The sequence below is a fragment of the Furipterus horrens genome, unplaced genomic scaffold (genome assembly GCF_987537825.1).
Source record: "Furipterus horrens unplaced genomic scaffold, mFurHor1.1.pri manual_scaffold_2, whole genome shotgun sequence".
Taxonomy (NCBI): domain Eukaryota; kingdom Metazoa; phylum Chordata; class Mammalia; order Chiroptera; family Furipteridae; genus Furipterus; species Furipterus horrens.
Window position 1 is genome coordinate 142949513 of NW_028327172.1, and position 20153 is coordinate 142969665.

General features: G+C 38.7%; 1 protein-coding gene across 3 annotated transcripts in view; it reads left to right on the forward strand.

Moving 5' to 3' along the window:
* Positions 1–20153, forward strand: part of PTER (phosphotriesterase related) — a 43597-nt gene that overhangs the window by 12786 nt on the left and 10658 nt on the right. Inside the window, exons 1-3 of one of the 3 annotated variants that reach the window (XM_090266565.1) lie at positions 6235–6354; positions 7426–7896; positions 9208–9473. In XM_090266565.1, the coding sequence (XP_090122691.1) occupies positions 7465–7896; positions 9208–9473 (698 nt within the window). In that variant the 5' untranslated portion in view covers positions 6235–6354; positions 7426–7464. Of the gene's footprint in view, positions 1–6234; positions 6355–7411; positions 7897–9207; positions 9474–20153 lie in introns of those variants that run through there. The other 2 variants (XM_090266566.1, XM_090266564.1) reach the window with 2 other exon arrangements.

Sequence of the window (20153 nt, forward strand, 5' to 3'; positions counted from 1 at the left end):
TAAGAAGGAATATAACTACCTCAAAACTAGAGAGAACCAGAAAGTCCAGAAAACTGAGCTGCATGGAATTCCAACAAACAAAGACATAAAGAAGAAATACCCAGACAGACAGGAGGGACAGAGCCAGGGCAGAGAGGAGGCAGCGTGGTGCTGGCAGCAGTGGCAAGCTGGCAAAAAGTGCAGCCACACATTTTAAAAAGTAGGGAGGGACACCTGGAAAGCACTCCCAGTACCGGACCAGACTATAGAGCTCATGGTCCCAGTGCTGGGAAAAATAAAGCCTCATTGCTTCTGACTGTGCAAACCACTGGGGGTTGGGGTGAAGGAAGAAACTGCCAGTTTCTCAGCCAAATCCCCTTGTTTAAAGGGTCCCCACAGTCCTAGAACATCGGAAGACCCACCCACTCTGTGAACAACAGCCAGGGCAACAGCTAGAGGAGCAACAGTCCCATACAGGATGTGAGAGAAGTGCCTGGAAAGGGGGCAAGTGCTGAGCAAGTGGCACTGTTCCCTCTCAGACTCCTCCCCCACATACAGAGGCACAACATGGTGAAACGAGTCATTCTGTGCTGATGAATACCTAAGGCTCTGCCCCTTATAACAAGTGTGACAGCTTTATCTAAGACACAGAGGCAAATAAATACAGGAGCCTGTCAAGATGAGGAGACAGAAAAGTATGGCCCAAAAGGGAACGAATCAAGGTACCAGTAGGAAGGAGCACTAAGTGATGAGCAGATAGCCAACCTAACAGATGAGGAGATAGCCAACCTAACAGATGCAGAGTTCAAAACACTGGTGATAGAGATGCCCATAGACTTGACAAATATGCTTAAGTATGGTAAATGCATAATGGAAGAAGTGAAGGAAATGAAACATAGGAAAATCCACACAAGAATGTTGAAGGGAAGGACTCCAGAGTTCAACTCAATGATCTGGAATATAAGGAAGGAAAAAAAGAGTCAACCAACATGAAATGAGAAAGCAAGAATTGAAAAAAATGAGGAGAATCTTAGGAACCTCTGGGACAACTTTAAACATTCAAACATCCAAATCATAGGGATTCCAGAAGGAGAAGAGGAAGAGCAAGAAATCAAAAGCTTATGTAAAAAAATAATGAAGAAAAATTTCCCTAATTTAGAGAAGGAAATAGACATACAAGTCCTGGAAGCACAGAGGGTCCCAAAGAAGTTAGACCCAAAGAGGACCACACCAAGAAACATCATAATTAAAATGCCAAAGATTAAAGATTAAGAGAAATTCTTAAAAGCATCAAGAGAAAAGCAGAAAGTTACTTGCAAAGGGGTGCCTATAAGACTATCAGCTTATTTTGCAAAAGAAACTTTACAGGCAAGAAGGGACTGGCAAGAAGTATTCAATGTGATGAAAAGCAAGTACCTACAACCAAGATTACTCTATCCAGCAAAGGTATCTTGTAGAATGGAAGGGCAGATAAAGTGCTTCCCAGACAAGGTAAAGCTAAAGGAGTTCATCATCACCAAGCCATTATTATATGAAATGTTGAAGGGACTTATTTAAGAAAAAGAAGATCAAAACTATGAGCATTAAAATGACAACGAACTCACAACTGTCAACAACTGAATCTAAAAAATGAAAACAAAAACAAACTAAGCAAACAACCAGAACAGGAACAGAATCATAGGTATGGGGATCATTTGGAGTGTTATCAGCTGGGAGGGGTAAGAAGGAGACAGGGAGAAAAGGTGCAGGGATCAAGAAGTATAATTGGTAAGAAAAAAATAGACAGGGGGATATTAAGAATAGTATAGGGAAGGGTAAAGCCAAAGAAATTAGATGCACAACCCATGGACATTAATTAAAGGGGGGGCTATTAAAGGGGAGGGGGATACTGGGCGGAAGAGTCAAAGGGAAAAAAGTTGGGACAACTGTAACAGCATAATGAATAATATATACTTAACTATAGTAGAGCAAATATATAAACTAGTAATACAGTCATATGTTATCATTAGTAACTGTATATAATTGTATGTGCTGTACTTTTATAGGACTGGCAGTGCAGTAGGTTTGCTCTACCAGCATGACCACAAATGTGTGTAACGTGTTGCACTACCATGTTAGGATAGCTATGGTGTCACTAGGTGATAGGAATTGTTATAATCTAATGGGACCACTGTGGAATATATGGTCCATCACTGACTGAAATGTCATTATGTGGTGCATGACTGTAGTATTATTTACCAAAGTCAAATTGTCTGTGAGGCAAAATGCTGGCCAGTTGGTATGCTTTTGACTAAAGAGTCAATTAAATCACAAGCCCAATGCCTTCTATTGAGAGCCCTAATGTGATTTCTGACTTTAATAATCATGACTGACTGTTTATACCAAGGAGTGCAGGACAGGGGTCCTGTGAATGTCTTTCCAGATGTGTCATTTCCTGGGTACCTCTCTGCTACCATCTTCATATCTGTTATCTGCAATTTGGAAATATGCCTAGGTTTTTTTCTCCTACTTCTTTAGTCAAACAGAAAACACAAAAAACTTGGGAATAAAACCCACCACTTTTCTCTGAATACATGATACAAGCTGCTCATTTGTATCTCTTGGTGGTTTTGCTTTATTTACGTTTAAATTTGAAGAACTTGCTGGGTGCCATTATTGCTCTGTGTCCTGAAGTGGTTGGATTTTTTTCTCTTTACTCAGCCATGGTTATTGATTTTCTTGACAATGTTTATTATGAAAAGTTATATATCTCCATGCATTTACTATAAATACCCAGGCAAGTGGACAAGTGGTGTTGTATGTGAGGAGGAAGTCCTCGTGCCACTATTGTTCAGCCACCAGAGCAACACAGTTTGAGAGAAGACATGTCACAGGTTTGAACCTACACATCACATATTCAAACAAGCTTGAAAAAATATTATGTCCTTTTAAAAAGATTTTGGTCACAAATCAAATGTCAACTTTAAGTGCAGTGTTCACAGAGTACCGCCACTCCTTGTGATGTAACCCATACAAAAAAATAAAAGCACCCACACATTTGCACCAGCCAGCACTTATTTTTGTAGGAGTCCATTTATCTGCGGGAACTGTTATAACACCAGTGAGTCCAGTTGGAAATTTCCATCTGCTCACCTCTCACTGCTTCTGCATCCTTACCATCTGCACTGGCGTCATCTTAGACCAAGCCACCCCAATTTTTTCCCACATTCTAGCAATGCCCACTGAAAACCCTTCCTCCCATTCTCTGCACAGCTGTCAGATTATTTAGTTCATACCTTCTGCATAAAACTCGGGAATGCCCCCGCCCTTTTTTTATCAGTTAGGGTTTGATCAGGGAAGGAAAACAACAATAAATGAAATGGACTGAGGGATTTATTATGGGGATTAGAGCTTGCACAGTTGTTGTGGAAGTGAACTGAAAACTATCACTGCATAGAAACTTCATTTCTTTAATATGATCATTTCTCTTTTCTTTCTTTTTGATTCTAACTGGCCTCAACACCCTGACTCACCTACCTCCTTCCTTGCAAGGTCCACTCCTTTATAACCATTAAGCCCTTAGGACAATGAGGTTCTGATCAGCATAAAATACTCTTAAGGACAAAGCCTCAGGTCTGTTGACTCCAGAGACAGAGTTTTTTTCAAACTAGAGTTAACATCTAGGCCTCAGTTGTGTTTCAGCTCCAGGCTCAGAAAAGCTGCGAAACCAGACACACAACGACATGGCTGACCTTAGGACCAGGTGCACTGATCAACTACCCCTTCCCTAGTGCTGACCAATCAGTAGAGACCACGACACTAACTCGCTAGTCACCATGATTAATGTTTTTTTCCCCTATATAACCCATCCCCTGGAAGTCATCAGGGACCCAGGTCTTTGAGCAGTAGCTCACCTGTGTCTCTGGTGTGGGCTTCTTCATAAAAATAAACCCTTACTTTCTTTGCTGAAACTCCTGTCCCTGTCTTATTGGTTTGATGCTCTCAGGCAACCAAATCTCTTTAGTCCAGTAAAAAACTAATTTACCAAACATCAACTTGACAATTTGAACTTTGCACCTACAATTGTAAAGCAGGATCCTTTAACCAGGTCTAGGACTGGATGCAGCAGAGGCAGGGGCAGGAAAAGAGCATATGTCCATGACATAGGGGGGGCAGCACACTGCATTTAAGAGAAATTCCACTCATTCCTATGTACAATATTCAGGAAATCCTTCCTACACTCCTCTCTAAAAATGTAAAATATAATTGAAATGGATATTCAACCCAAGTAGACATAAAAATCTTAAGCATAATGGCCAGGATGAAATCTCAGTGAAACTAAAATCGCCACAAACTACCCACCCACCAGCAAATCTCCAAAATTGGGCAAGTTTTTAATGTATTTTATAAAAGTGAATTCATGTGTGTATTTTCAAAAATGATAAATCCTACATATTGTCTCTGGTTTTCAGCTCATTTCTGTTGTACAGTTTTCTGATTTTCTTCTCTCTCTTTTTTTTCCCCTTTAAAGTTCTGTGTTCCTTTTTTAATTTTATATCCACTCGAATTAGAAGGGCTGTTCCCTTTGACAAGGGTGTAATAATAATTGCAGCCTATCCTCAGTCTCTCCATCTGCTGAGATTTCATATTTGAAGTACAGCTGTGTTTATAGCTCCAGTTATCCCTTTTCCCACTGCCCTTTGTGTGTGCTAATGCTGAATGAAGCTTCCTGTGGATTTTCCATAGAATGCTCAAAGCCTCCTTTTTTTGTCGGGGGTCACTCCTGCCTGCACAGTTGTACACTGCAGCTCTCATTGTCCATTACTGTTCTTGTTCTGTGATCCCGCGTCTCTACTATGGAAGGCCATTAACAGCCCCTGGCCACGAGCACTGAGGAGGGACCCACTTCCGGGCTGGGTGTGGTCTGAAGAGTGCTTCCTAGCGGCGCAGTAGCCACGAGTGCTACGAACACATCCCATTGAAAGACATATTCCAGCTCAGAGCTGTGGTGCTTACAGTTCGTTTTGTAGTATTTTCGTATCCGTTAAGCATGGGTTACACTGTGTCTTATCATTCATAGAGCACCAACTAGTTCTGCCTGAGAACGTTTGGAGGAACTTCCCAGAAGAGATGACATTTCTTAAGTGATTTTTTTTTTTTTTCCACAAAGACTCACAGCTTACGAGCTCGAAGCTTACCAACATTGCTCTTTCAAATTTGTATCAATTAAATATGCAGTTTGGTACTCTTCAGGTAAAAGTGATGGTTTTTTTTATCAATTTGTCCAAGCTTTTGGCCCCCTGTGATTCTCTAGGACACATGTGTAAGACCATCAGCCAGAAGGAAGAGGAGAGCAAATGAACCCCTGTGAGAGATTGAATTGATTATTAATGGTACCGTGGTTTCATCAACTGAAGGAAGTAGCCATATAGTCCTTGCTCTGAGTAACAAGGAATAAGACATTACTGAACAGTGAGTTCCTAGACATCATCAGAGGAAGACAGCGTCCTGTGTAGTGATTGGCGGCTACATAGTGATTCCCTAAACAGAATGCCATGATCTTTCATCACGGTCCCATGAGAATTAGATATGAATGCCCAGCTTACTGAAGACCATTGTCAGTCAAAAGCAAATGGCCATGCTAGCCACAGGTTCTAAAGTTCTCTGTCAAATGATCTAAACCAATCATGTATCAAGCACCTCGTTTCCAGATCACTGCATGTAAATTGGCCTTTAACTTACTCAGTTCTCCCTTTTCTCCAACCCTGACTTTTGTTCACCTTGCCTTATGTATGTACTGTGCCCATTACAAATTTATCCTGCACCATTGCTCCCCCAAATGATCTCCTCTCTAATCAATCACTCTCTGAAAAGAAATAACCTAGGAGATACTAATTGCTCTTAGAACTAGCAAAACAAAGCTACTGTTCATCAAATGTATGCTATGTGCCAAACACTTTTACAAGTCCATCTGTGGTATCTAATTTAGTTCTTTATTTAAAGACTTTATTTCTTTACTTTTAGAGAGAGGGGCAGGGAGGAAGAAGAAGAGGGAGAGAAACATCAGTGTGAGAAACATCAATCAGTTGCCTTTCGTATGCACCCCGACTGGGACCAAACCTGCAAGCCAGGCATGTGCGCTGCCCAGGGATTGAACTGGCTACCTTTCGCTTTATGGAACAATGTCCAACCAACTGAGCCACACTGGGCAGGGCTCTAATTTAATTCTTGTGAAAACCTATGAAATGTGTATTGTTATTCTAATTTACGGATGATAAAACTGATGCCCAGAAAGTGAGAGAAGGCCTTCAGAAGGATGTGGCAAAAGTGGTTTAAGAATGTCTTTTAAGTGAACAGTTGGAGAGCTCCAAAGCCACTGTCTTGCCCCAGTTCCTAGTGAGTGTTTTCACTGTCCTCTGAATGTGTCTGGGTGGTGCTCTGTGTGGAAGGAGCACCACGTCTGGCGGTGGCTTTGCTCTTGGTCACCACCTTCAATAGCTCCTTTTTCTTTCCAAGTGAAATTCCTTCATTTAGGAAAGGTACTTTCCAACAGAAGTGCTGGGATAGAGGTTCCTGCTGTCACTGATAGAAACTGGATGAAAACTTAATTTATGTTACAAATTAAAGTAAATAGAGGATAAAGGAAGAGGTAGTTACTCTTTCTAGGGAGAGCACATTTCAGTGTCAGTAAATCATAGTTATTTTCATTATGACTAAGGATTTTTAGTTTTATGTTAGAAGTGTGTTTCTGATTGTGTGCCTTAGACAAAATAAAACATCAAGAGTGAAGTTTTTTGTTTGGTTTTCCTTTTTTTTTCTTTCTTTCATTATTAAACCTAGGTGTGCTCCCCCATCCAGTTGTCTTTTGGGGAATAAGCTATGAAATTACCAAAGTCAGAGATTTTGTCTTATTCCTCTTTCTATGTTCAATTTCTGGCATGTGGTGGACCTTCAAAAGAAGTTTGTTCCATTGGACAGTGAATGAATAATGCAATGATCAGTAGCCCCAGTATATTTAATTTAGCTGAAAAATGACAAATAAAACAGTTCTGATACATGATGGCTGGTTTTGATATAACTTATTGATTATGAAGTTTTTTTTAAATGGAGATTATTGTTGAATTATCCAAGTAAGCAGAGCTATGACTAATGAGATAAAATTAAACAAAAGAAAAATGTGAATTGAATATCAAGAAATATTTCTAGTAGATGAGGTCAGGATTTAATCAGGCAGAAGAGTCCCAGTGGAAGTGATCAGGGGACATTTAACACCATGCATGTCACTCAGAGCTGCACTGAACTTACGCAATTTATAAGGGACAGACCCTGACTTTGGCAGGATGATAAGTGAGATCGTATTTCTGGTTTCACTGATTCTTACACAGGTGTATATCCAAAGCCTCCCATCCCCAATGGAAAGAATTTATGCGTGTGTTTTATTTTCTGATTATAGTATTCTTTTACCAGAAAACACTCTTTTTGGAGCATCTCCTGGTGCCCTCAGAAATGTCTTCCTTAAGTGGCAAAGTCCAAACTGTTTTGGGCCTAGTGGAGCCAAGCAAACTGGGCCGCACCCTGACCCATGAACATTTGACAATGACCTTTGACTGCTGTTACTATCCACCTCCTCCATCTCATGAAGCTACCTCTAAGGAACCTATTTTGATGAGAAATTTGTTTTGGATTCAGAAAAACCCTTATTCCCATAAAGAGAACCTTCAGTTGAATCAGGAGACAGAAGCAATCAAAGAAGAACTGTTGTATTTTAAAGCTAAAGGTGGAGGGGCTTTGGTGGAGAACACAACCACTGGGATCAGCCGCAATGTGCAGACTTTGAAGTGGCTGGCAGAAGAGACTGGCGTCCACATCATATCAGGAGCTGGGTTTTATGTGGATGCAACTCACTCTTCAGAGACCAGAGCCATGTCAGTGGAGCAGGTAAAAAGCCCTAACTTCTCTGACAGTATTTGTATATACATTCGAATAGCCAGAATTCAGATGTTGGATTATTCCCACATGTCATCTACATTTGGAAATGTTATTGGCTCACAAGTAGCTGGGAATTCTACAGAAATTTGCTAGATAGCGAAGACACCTTCCAACTGAGACCCAAACTGGTAACATTTCACTTCATAAAGAAAAATCATTACCGGTCACTGCAAAATTCAATGTGTTAATGTTTAGAGTCATAAACTGTACCCCTGCTCAGTAGTTGTATCTCAGTAGTGTGAATCCCAGTTTTTCATGCATGATAAGCTTCAGTTACGCAACCTGTTGCTGGATATTATAATAACCAAATAACGAGCCACAAAAATTCACTGTAGGGTGAAATTTGGCAGGCAGAGATGGGCACATATGCAAATATGTTTCCTCCTTTTACCAAACAGGAGGGCGGAAGAAAATCCATTCTTTTGTTTTTGTCATAAGATCTTAAGCAAGAATTGACAGAAGGAAGTCCATATTTCAGAGACAAAAAGAACAAATAAGCAGCAAAACTTTTGGGTGTGTGTATGTGTATGTGCTCTCTTTCTAGATATACATGTATATATTTATACATGTTTACACATATATGTATATATTCATTTGTATCTTCCACTGCCTGATAGGCATAGCATGTCAGCTACAGTTTTTGCAAAGAATGAGTTAATCTTTAAAATACTTTGTATTTCAAAACTTTATCTGCTTTATTTTCCAATCAGGCCTTTCCCTTTTTGTATATTTACATTATTTGAGGACTATCATGATGTCAACTATTACAGTCTTCTAACCACTCTTAGCAGTAACTATACATCTGACCAAAAAACGTAATATTAGTATTATGTGCTGTGAATTTTCTGTGCTGTATAGGATAAAAGAACGCATAAATAAGGGGGAATTAAAGAATTACTGCTACTATTGACATAGATTCAAGGGCAATTTTTTATGTTCTAAATGCTCCTCAGATTAAATTATAGATTTTTTTTCTCATCTGAAGGTACTTCCATTAAGTCATGTTTCTTTTCTCTATAGCTTCCTAAAGCCCTACATTTCCTGTTAAATAGTCACAATAAGATATTACTGAATCTTTGATTTAGGAAAACTTGTTGAATATGAGATTTGGCCAGCAAAATGCCTTTTTCCTTGACCAATATTAATGGAATGAATGATGAATACATTTTTGAAGAATGAATGACTAATGGCTAAGCGCATTAACGTACTGTGTGACATTACATTGAGAAATTCCATATTTTCATTTTCACTCTTCCTCAGCTTACTGATGTCCTCATTCATGAAATTCTCCACGGAGCTGATGGAACCAATATCAAATGCGGAGTTATTGGAGAAATTGGTTGCTCCTGGCCCCTGACTGAGAGCGAAAGAAAAGTGCTTCAGGCAACAGCTCAAGCCCAGGCTCAGCTTGGCTGCCCTGTTATCATTCATCCTGGAAGGCATCCAAGTTCACCCTTTCAGATTATCCGAATATTGCAAGAAGCAGGCATAGACATCTCCAAAACAGTTATGTCGCACCTTGATAGGTAAGCAGATTATGTACAAATTAGAGCAAACCACCAGGTGATTATGGATGTTTAGGTGTGTAGGGGACAGCAGAAGAGCTGACTATACAAACAGTTGTTGGCTGGAGTTAATCTTAGGAATAAGCCTAACAATGTTGCAAAAGCTACACATTAGCCTTTATTTAGATTGAATTGATTAACGAATTAGCACAGTCACAATATGACTAATAATACATTATAGTTACTTCTAAATTGGGATTCCTGGATATGAGGATGTGTCTTTCATTGTTTCTGGAAAACCTCAGTCCTTGTCTCTTCAAATACTGCTTCATCCATATTTTCATTATATCTGTATCATAAACACTGACTTGATATATGTAGGATCTCATTACCTCTCCTCCATGTTTCTTAACATCTTCTTCATAGTTCCATCCATTTTCATCTCTGAATTGTAATTTCTTCAATTTTTATTTTCCTATTTAATACTTCACTCTCCGATGAAAGTAATCCATTGCTTAGACTAACAATTTTGTTTATAATACTAAGAACTATGTTTTTTTTCTTTATTTCTGTAAGTTCTCTTTGTTACCTTTTAAATCTGCTTTGTTAATTTTGAGATCTTTTTCCTTTAATATGTTTTCAACTCATGTTAAAAATATTTGCATAGAATGTTTACCTTATTATTAATAAATCTAATTTTTATTACTTTTTTTACTCTAATTTTATAGTTTGTTGATTCTTCTGGTTCTTATTCATGTGAGGTCCTTTTCTTGTATTTAAAAATATTTATTATGATTTTAGATTCCTTGGAAATTATTATGAGTCCTGGGTTGAGGTTTTTTTCCTCTTTTTTTTTTTTTTTGTTTGCTTTGTTTGTTTCTTATAGGTAGTTAGGGGCATTACTAACCTGGTATTACTTTAAACTAAATTTTTTTTAAAAATTGTATAAATTGTGGTAAAATACACATAACATAAAATTTACCACCTTAACCATTTTGAAGTATGAAGTTCAGTAGTGTTAAGTACATTCATATTATTGTGCAACCAATCTCCAGAAGCCTTTTCATCTTGCAAAACTGAAACTCTATACCCATTAAACAACAGCTCCCTATTCGCTCTACCTGAAGCCCGTGGCAACCACTGTTCTACTGTCTCTCTTTATGAATTTGACTACTCTAGGTACCTTATATAATAGAATAATATGGTATTTGTCTTTTGTGTGACTTTTAAAACTAAAATTTTGTCTTGAAGAGTTTAGAACCATGCAGGTGCTATGAAATCTGGCCCCTAAACTAAGCGAGTGCAGGCTTGTGGTTATGGATTCTGAGAGAAGACTTTTTTCTCAACCTCTCAACCCGCCTCCCTTTCACCAGAAGATAAGACTAAGAAAGACATAATCTTGAAAGATGCTCTCTGTGGGCCAGTTTTTAACTAGTCTGTCCACGTGGGTGTTTTAGATGAGAGAAATACTTCCTACATGTGCTGGCCGGCCGAGGCTGTGTCTCCAGTTTGCCTCCTGCCTTGTTCCGGCCCTGGATCGCTATTACTGGGCCCATTAAACCCCCAGGACAGTGAGAGCTCTGAGTTTCCCTCACTCCTCATTTTGTCTGCTCTCTTGTTTCTGTCCCTGAACAAGTCCTTTACTTTCCCATCAGCTGAACCAAGCATTTAAAAGTATCTTTTCCCCCTTTCATTGTTGAGTATTTTACTTATACTATCATGGAAAGGTTTTCTGTGAACGTTTAGTCTGCCATGCTGCCTGAAACTGGTTCACAGTGATTCTTAAGGAAGAATCTTTCTAGCCTATCTGTTTACAGTTAGACATGTAGGTCACTTCGAAAAGTATGCTTAGCACTAATAGAAAATACGGTTACACTGGAAATTGTGAAACAAACCTTACCTCCTAGCACAGTAGAACTTCCTTGCTCATAGAATCAAATAATATATATGTTTATTCCTTACTCATAAAATCAATATAAAATCAATATATGTATATTCCTTGCTCATAAAATCAAACAACATATATATGTATATACACATGTATATGCATTTTATTTTAAACAATGCTCAGAATAGGATGGAGAAATTGATCTGACATCAGACAAACTCTGAGCATCCTCGAAAATCATGAGACCATTTCTAGAATAGCCACTCGTTCTGTGTCTATATTAAGGATTTTTTAGGGTTCTTGTGCCTGGCAAAGAACTATATAGAAGAATGAACATGTCATAGGGGAGGCAACTGGGGAAAATGGCTTTAGAAAAAGTAGCACATTTGGAAAAACAAATAAAGTAACAGAAAAAGATTAATCAGGGAGGCAGATGCAGGCACCTTTAGCTTTTTGACGTGACCATTCACAGCAAGACAGTTGTCGGGCTGAAGCTGGACTAGGTCAGCCTTTCACAGACTCTCTGAGGTCTGTGGGCTGCACACACAACCTGATCTCTACTGAAAGGGCAAGGGCTTCCGCTTTACAATGGGGACAAATCACAAAAGGGCATGTATTTCATGCAGCAAAATGCACAGATGACACACAAAAAGAAAGGCATCCTGAAAACAAGTCTCCAGGAAAAAAAACACTTTGTTTCTCCCACCATGTTTTTTCAGGCATAAAGGAGAAGGTTCTGAACCCACAGGCTGTTGTTACTGTGACGTCACAAGTCAAGGCACTGGCTCTGCCCTGCAGCCCCTTTTACAACAACACTGGGCTTCCCAGCAGGGCCGATGCTAAGCCTGGACTACCTGTAAAATCATTCATTTATCCCCGTAGAGGTGGGGTTTCTCTCATTTGAGAATATGAAATAAAATATTCTGGGATGTCCACATCACATTGAAGCAACTAAATGATTTTGAAAATACATAAATCTTCACTAGCATTCGTGCATAAGGCATTTTACCTTAAAATACATATGCAGACACCCCCTCCACACAGAAGAGCAACAACAACAAATAGCTCTATGCCTGCCCGAAAGGAGCACTTGGGACCTTGTGAGGGAAGAGTTAACCGAATGGCCATCGCCTTAGTACCCCTCTGAACCACACTGTTGTCATGTGACCATTTGTGACCCACTTAAGGTCATTTACCTGGAGATAACAGCCTGACAAGATAAATCTGCTTAGATGTCTGGGCCCTCCCCTCACCATCTGTTCTCTGCAAGAAATTCGGGCCTGTGGAAGTGCGGTGCACTGCTGTGAATGAAACCCTAGGGAACCTCAGAGGGGGCTGCCCTTGACAGATATAGCCACCCAAAGTCAACAGTTACTGGAAAATAATACCAGCGTTTCTATTCCGCTTTGGGCTTTTAATCTACAAAGGCTTTATGCTTTTTAATCATTTATTATAATTTTACTACCTGTTAAAATTCTATCCACATTTCCAGGTAGCATATAATCATAGTACAGCCTCTGCTCTGGTCTAATATGGGCTATGTGTGATCTAAGAAGACACCCACAGATAGTCTTTTTATGATTCATCTCCATGGAAGTTTTATATATATATAAATATATATATCCTTAATATGCTATAGAGAGCTACAGGTATTATATCACAACATAATTCTTTCATTACCAAGGAAAATTGGGTAAAACAATAGGACTCGAAGGTATTTGGTCACTATTTGCTGATTACATTTTGAGCCACAGAGAAGGCACTAGGCAGGTGGTATGCCTCAATCTTTTTTCTGCTTAGTTATCTATTTAACAAACTAAAGGGCTTTGATGGAAATCCAGGGCCTAGAGTTTGAGGAAGAACACATGATAATGAAGTTCAGGAATATACATCTTCTGTATTTGAAAACTGCTCCTCTGCAAGGTCAAAGAATTTGATCCAAGGGTTTCTGACAAAGGTGGAAACACAGATGATGGTTTAACAACACATTTTATTCTCTTTACACTTGATTATCCATACCCAATCCACCCAACTACTTAAAGGATACAATTTTGATATATTTTTTTTATGCTCTTAATTAGATGATGTGAGTGGGATAGTCCTTCCTTCCTTCCTTCTCTTCCTTCCTTCCACAAATATTTATTGATTGCCTAATAACCATAAACTAGATCATGGGAAGTAGCAGGGAGCAAGACCCATTCTCTGCCTTCAAAATGATTATTTAATTTTAATTTTGGTGACTGTTAGCCTTAAATTTTTCTTTGAAAAGCCACAAAAAATGACTATCTGGTATCTTTGGAACTGTCCACTTTTCATTCTTATGAGTACTAGTGAAATAATATGAAATAATTAAAAAGTAATTCCAGGCAAATATTTGACAAATTTAAATTGAGCAAAACATCTTTATATGTCTAAATTGTATGGTAGCACTTAAAAAAAAACAACAATTGGAATGGTATGCACATGACATGGTTTATACATTTAGAATTCTGTGTGTATAGTGCTGTATTTCCTAGCAGTTTATTGTTAGGATTGTGTATATGCATGCATTATGTGCACAATGTATAGTATTCAGTGAAAGAAATGATGTGCATTGTATAGTATGTACATTGTGCACATTAAATACAGTAAAGACAACTTATCTTATTATATTGGCTCAGATACAACCACAGAATGAGAAATTAAAGAAATTAACTTGGACAACAAAGCAGGAGGGACCTGAAAAGCAAGCAAATATTTTTTCAAATAAAACATTTACTGATAACACTTCCCTTTTCCTATTTAATAATGTCCACTGGCATTTCTTCTGTTATCGCTATGGCAGATGATAGGAAAATATTTAAAAATGGATGCTTTTAAACATGTAATCATGGCTACTTTTATATGTACTTGGGTATGACTGTGGCTAAATTGTACACAAAAATCTACACTGGTTTGTAGAGTACTCACTGACATAGAGACACAAACCTTGAATACATTTCAGGCTGAAATCATGTGATGACATTGGCAGCAGCAATGCTTTCATTAATGCACTGCCCAGCCCAGGTCTGCACGGGGCAGTGAGAAATAGGGGGTGTTGGGCTCACGATGCCCAGTTCTAGTTCTTACTTGCTACGTGACCTTGAGCAGGTCACTTAATCCTCCCAGTCTTTTGCTTATCTGTCAAAAATTACTTTTAACCTTTTAGGTGTTATGCAATGCCCCTGCCTCATGATTATTAATCTTGGACTTCAAGGCAGGACCTATTTAAAAAGAAAATCCAGACAAATGTCTGACAAATGTAAATGCAGCAAAGCTCTGCAATGCATATAAAAGTGCCAAATACAATGCAACGAGTTATGCTTGTCATGGATATTTGTTGAATATCCCAAATTGCGCTCTTTAACAGAGACATTTAGGCAGAGCAGCCCAATGTCAGGGCCAGCACATGCACTGGTCATGTATTCTCTCCAGTACATTATAACCACCATACCCTTCCCTAGTAATATTTTTCTTCTAAAGCAATTTTTCATGACTCTGACACCATTCCCATGAAATGTGACATTTTAACAAATAGGATTGCCATGTCTATGAGATTTATCTTCACTCTCCTCAATACCATCATTCCTTGAACTGTGTGTCGCCTTACATGAAAAACGCAGCCTCTTTTGTGCTGTGTGGCAGCTGTAAAGTTCATATGGTATAAAGGTCTTCCTAGAGTGTATAAACCATGAAATGTAGTTTAATATAAAGTTTTAATTACATTTCACAATCCAGAGCCAACTTCTGGTTTTAGTGTAATTCAGGCAAGGGTTTTCGTTCATGCAGCCCACTGTTCCTTTTGCATAACCCTGCATCTAAGTCATCATAGTCAAAGTGTGACATCATCCTTTCCTATGATGTCATTAAACATCTTTATGTGGTGTGGACCCAAGCAGTCACAGAACTGAATAATGGGGTAGGGGTGGGGGATGCTTGTTCAAATATAGATAAAGGGAATAAGTACATGGAAATCTGAATTATTTTTCTATTGTTTTTCATTCCCATTTATTCTCTAATATTGAAAAGACTGTTACATAAAAGTAATGCCTTGACACAAAAAGATAAATGAATCTTTAAAGTACCTACATTAATGGGGATAAATTAGTATATAATGTGAATGCGCCACTTTAATTGAGGGTTTTGAGTGTGTGGGAAATCAAAGTTTCTGGTAAATATTTCTCTGAAGTAACATATTATACTTTCTAACCATAGACAATGTTTAGGTCATCATTAAAGACATATATCCTTTTAAATAGTAATTTCTATTTTGACATTAAAATAAGTTAATTAAAATTTAATGATTAAGAATTTTTCAGATTTTATCATAAAGATGGAACTGCCATTTGCAATATAAGAATATACATGAGAAATGTTTTTATATTAACATCTAATTTATTATATTATAACAGTTTATATATTAATTTCTTTTAGACATTGCATTATAAATATTTTAATATTCATTTCCAGTTTTACATGAAGAGTATTAAGTGATTTTAGTAATGTTTTTGAGTTGTTGAAAAACTGAAAATAACAAAGAATCCTATATAACACTATGTGTACAAATATCCATTGGTTTTAAATTGAGTGTTTCAGCCTTCTCTGGGTGGCTCAGTTGGTTGGAGTGTTGCCCCGTACACCTAAAGGGTGCAGGTTCGATCCCTGGTCAGGGCATTTTCCTAGTTTGTGTGTTTGACCACCAGTCGGGACACATATGGATGGGATTGCTTCTCTCACATCAATATTTCTCTCTCTCTCAAAAACCAGTGAACATATCTTTGGGTGAATATTTTTAAAAATTGAGGAATTAAGTGGGGAGAGGTGGTAAATAATTTTTCATATTAATAAGTCATTAAAATTTAACATTGTGTTTAATAAATCAGTTGTACATAAGCATCCATTGATGGATTTGTATGCCAATTACAAAAAAATTTGGTCAAGTTCCTAACTTTTAGCATTAAATGTATTCTGTGGCCTACCTGTATCAGGTCCTGACTAGTCTGGTCTCAAAGAGAGCTGCCCTCCTGGTATTCCCCCTCCAGGCTCAGGAATTCACAGATTGGCATGGCTGATGAATGACAGAATGACAACACAGTCACAGCACAGTAATGGAGAGTGCACTAATCTAGGGTCAGGAATACCTGGGTTTTTGATCACTTAAAAGATTCAAGCTTTAGTTTCTTCATTTATACAATAACATTAATATGTGGCATAACCATTTCACCAGTTCATTATGAGTTTCAGAATGTGGTCTTCCCATATTCTTGGTACCATTTAAGGATGCCAATATCTAATCTACTGCCCAAGACAAGCCATTGATTCTCCTTCTCCAGCGCTGTCACAATGGGCACAGTGCCTCTTTGGTTACTCTTCCTCTTGCTTGCTCTGTTCTGGTCATTGACAGCATTATTCATCCAGTTGTTCAGCTTAGATTCCTCCCCCGTACCCCCACGTGATAAGACCTGTCTACCTCAGTAAGATCTCATCCTCTTTGCTAACTTAATTCAGGCCCTTGTTTGTCACTTGAATTATTATAATAGCCTCCAAACAGGAACCGCTCCTTTAGCCTTGCTCCCTCACCTAGCCTCCACACAACCACCATTCTGATGAGTCCAAATGCAAATCTGATCACTGTCCTCCACCCTGACTTACGATTATTTAATGGCTCCCCTTCACCTTCAGCACAATATCCAAACATCTTGGTCAGCTGGTCCCCACCCATCCCTCTACCTCATCTCCCATTATCTCTAGTACAGACAGGGAATTTGGGCTCAAGCCACCCTGGCCAGACCTTGAGTGCACTGTACTGACTGTTCCTACCTGCTTCTCACACAGCTAGTTCGTCCCTTGGCTGTGAATATCCTATTCTCCCATCCACTCGGCAGTCCTTCTTCAAAATGCAGCTCATCAGAGGTTTATTTCTCTACAGAGCTTTCCCTGAACAAACCAAGCAGTGTTTTCGATCTCCTTCCAGTTCCTGATAGGACTTTTATTATTACACTCAGTATGGTCTGTAAAGCAATTATTTGGTTCCATGCCTCTTTTCCCTAATACACACTGAACTTCTTGAAGGATGGGAGTGTGCATTGTCTCTGTTTTCCTAGCTCATATCTCATGGTAAGAAGCTGATCAACAATTTCTTATCAGATTGATGAGTGGATGGATGCTTCTTCTCTCATGCACTTTGGCTCTGATAATTACATCCTCATCTTCAGGAACAACAAGATTTTATCCCCCTCTCAACAGTCTTCTTCTGTATCGTCCATCCCTCACCCAACACCTGAATCCCACCAACTTTTATCTGAACAGTCTTCTTCAAGACGCAACTCAAATGAGTGATTCCTTTAATTATTCTTTCATAATACTTTGTATTTATTTGTACTATAAAAAACTTCCAACACACTTAATTGTAATTATTAGTTTAAATATCTATCTCTTTCCTTAGACTTTCAGTTCCTTAAGACAGCAGCTTAAATTTCTTGTACATATCTATTTTCCCAGTACAGAGGCCAGAATAAGGTAGGTGATAGTACAAGAGAGCAGATGTTTGGTGAATTAATTCCTGAAGGTGCGCTTGAATGTATGATAGCTCTGTGGAATTGTAGAGCCCGAGACAAATGCTAGACATCATTGTCACCTTGATCACATCCATGCATCACACTCTTTCCTCTGCTCCTTAGTTCTTTCTACCTAGATCACCCCATAGACCCTTGTCTAACATATCACTTCTTGCAGCCTTCCTTGCTCCCACTCAGAGTGCATTTTGACATTAAACTAAACCCCTCAGCACTTGGATAAGTTCTAGAATATAGGAAGTTTAAAAAAGAGAATCAACTGTCCTGCATTTTAGAACTAACTTTATAACATTAATAAATGATAACCATATTCTGAAAACAAAGAGCCAAATCACTTTAGCTACCATTTTCTTAACTAATGGCAACATGTTTGTCATAAATTTATGCCTGTTTCTTATACAGACAGATTTTGTTTATTAGTTGAAGGACAAAAGTGCAAAACATGCAACAGAAGAAATAATATAACATGAATGACAAGAACAAACACTTGATGCAAAAATCTCATCTTCCTCCTGGGAAATCCCATGATATTGAATGCAATGCAATCATTTGGTGGACCTTGAAGAAGGGACTCTGTCTGGTGAGAAATGCAGCAGCTCTTCTGCATCTCTCAATGACCTCACTGACTGTTTAGGGCAAGAGGTGAAAAGTACTTACCCTAAAGGCTGGGGAAGAGTGGAATAAGAAACAATATAATTATTCACAGATAGAGAACATGGAAAGAGCAGAACTGGCTGAGGTTGACACCTACACTTACACAAGAAGAGCTTTGAGAGCATTGATGCCTGGGAGGGGCAGGACCTCTGTTTAATCCTTATTTGAAAGACATAAAGCAGATGCATTTTCCCACGATACCATTCTGACATCTGGGGTCAATCCTCCAAGTGAGAGAAAAAAAGTCCCTTGCATAAATGCAACTTCAGTAGCACCTTGACAGTCTCTGGAAATCATCCAACCGAATGTCAGTTGCATCTGGATAAGTCACCCCATTAGGGTTTGCGGGATGCTCTGAGACGCCTTTGTGACGGGGTGGATTTCTGCCCAGGTGAGTGTTGGTGGGAAGGCAGGCAGCAGCTGTGGGTGGGCGGGCGCGCTCATCACAGAAGGGGCAGCGTGGTCCAAGAGCACGGCTTTGGAAGACAGACACAATCTGGATTTATTCACACTTCTCCTGAGTTACTTGACTTTTCTGAGACTTAGTTTCCTCATCTATAAAATGAGACCATCAGACCTTCCTCATACAGTGTTTGTAAAGCTTAAATGACACAGGGCTGCTTTGAGTGCCTGATGATGATTAAGCATTTATTATTGCTTTACCTACTTCTCTCATTCTTCCCCTCATTAACACCTAACACCAAATTCTGTTTTTATCAGGACTTTTCCTATGAAAAATATGCATGATCACTGACAATATACCCTCACCCCATGGGTTTTGTACTTCAGTAAGGAGAATTTAAATGAATTCATTTCTTAATTTCTACACACTAATGTTGAGTTATGCAGAGGGTGTCTTATAATTAAATGTCAGTAAAAAAAATTTATATATTTATGTATATGGACTTATAGATCCTGGATTTTTAATGACAGTAAATTTGTCTGCCTCATTTTTTAACTGCATTTTCCTAATGTCCAAAACATCAGCTTAATTGCTTCTCTTCTGAGGAAATCTTTTTCCCTTCATGTGGCTGTAAAATTTTAAGTGTTTTACCATGGGACCATTTCCCTCCAAGTCTCACTCTTTCCTATATGCTGCTCTATAGGATAAGAATTGCCAGGGGTTACTCTTGCAGCTTACATGCTTATATGAATCTTATTAAACATGTTAGCCTTCCCCTAGAAAGCTATCTCTGCCTATGGTGATATTCTTCAGACAACATCGATAAAACAAGTAGCATTTACACATAATTGACATCTGGAGATCCGGATGCCTGCACTCCCTATTCCTCTCTTAGATGAGGCTGTGTAAGACCACATTCCAAAAGACCACGCAGGGCCTCATGGTCACTGTAAGGCCCTGGCTTTTTCTCTGAGGGAAATGACAAGTAATTGGTGGGTTCTGAGCAGAGAAGAGACCTCATCTGACTTAGGTGTGGAGATAGATTTTGGTTGCTATATTTAGAATACACTGTAGTAGAACAAAGGTAGATCTGAGGAAAGCAGCTAAGAATCTATTGCAGAGATCCTACAAGAGCTAATGGTGATTTGGACCAGGAGGGTAGC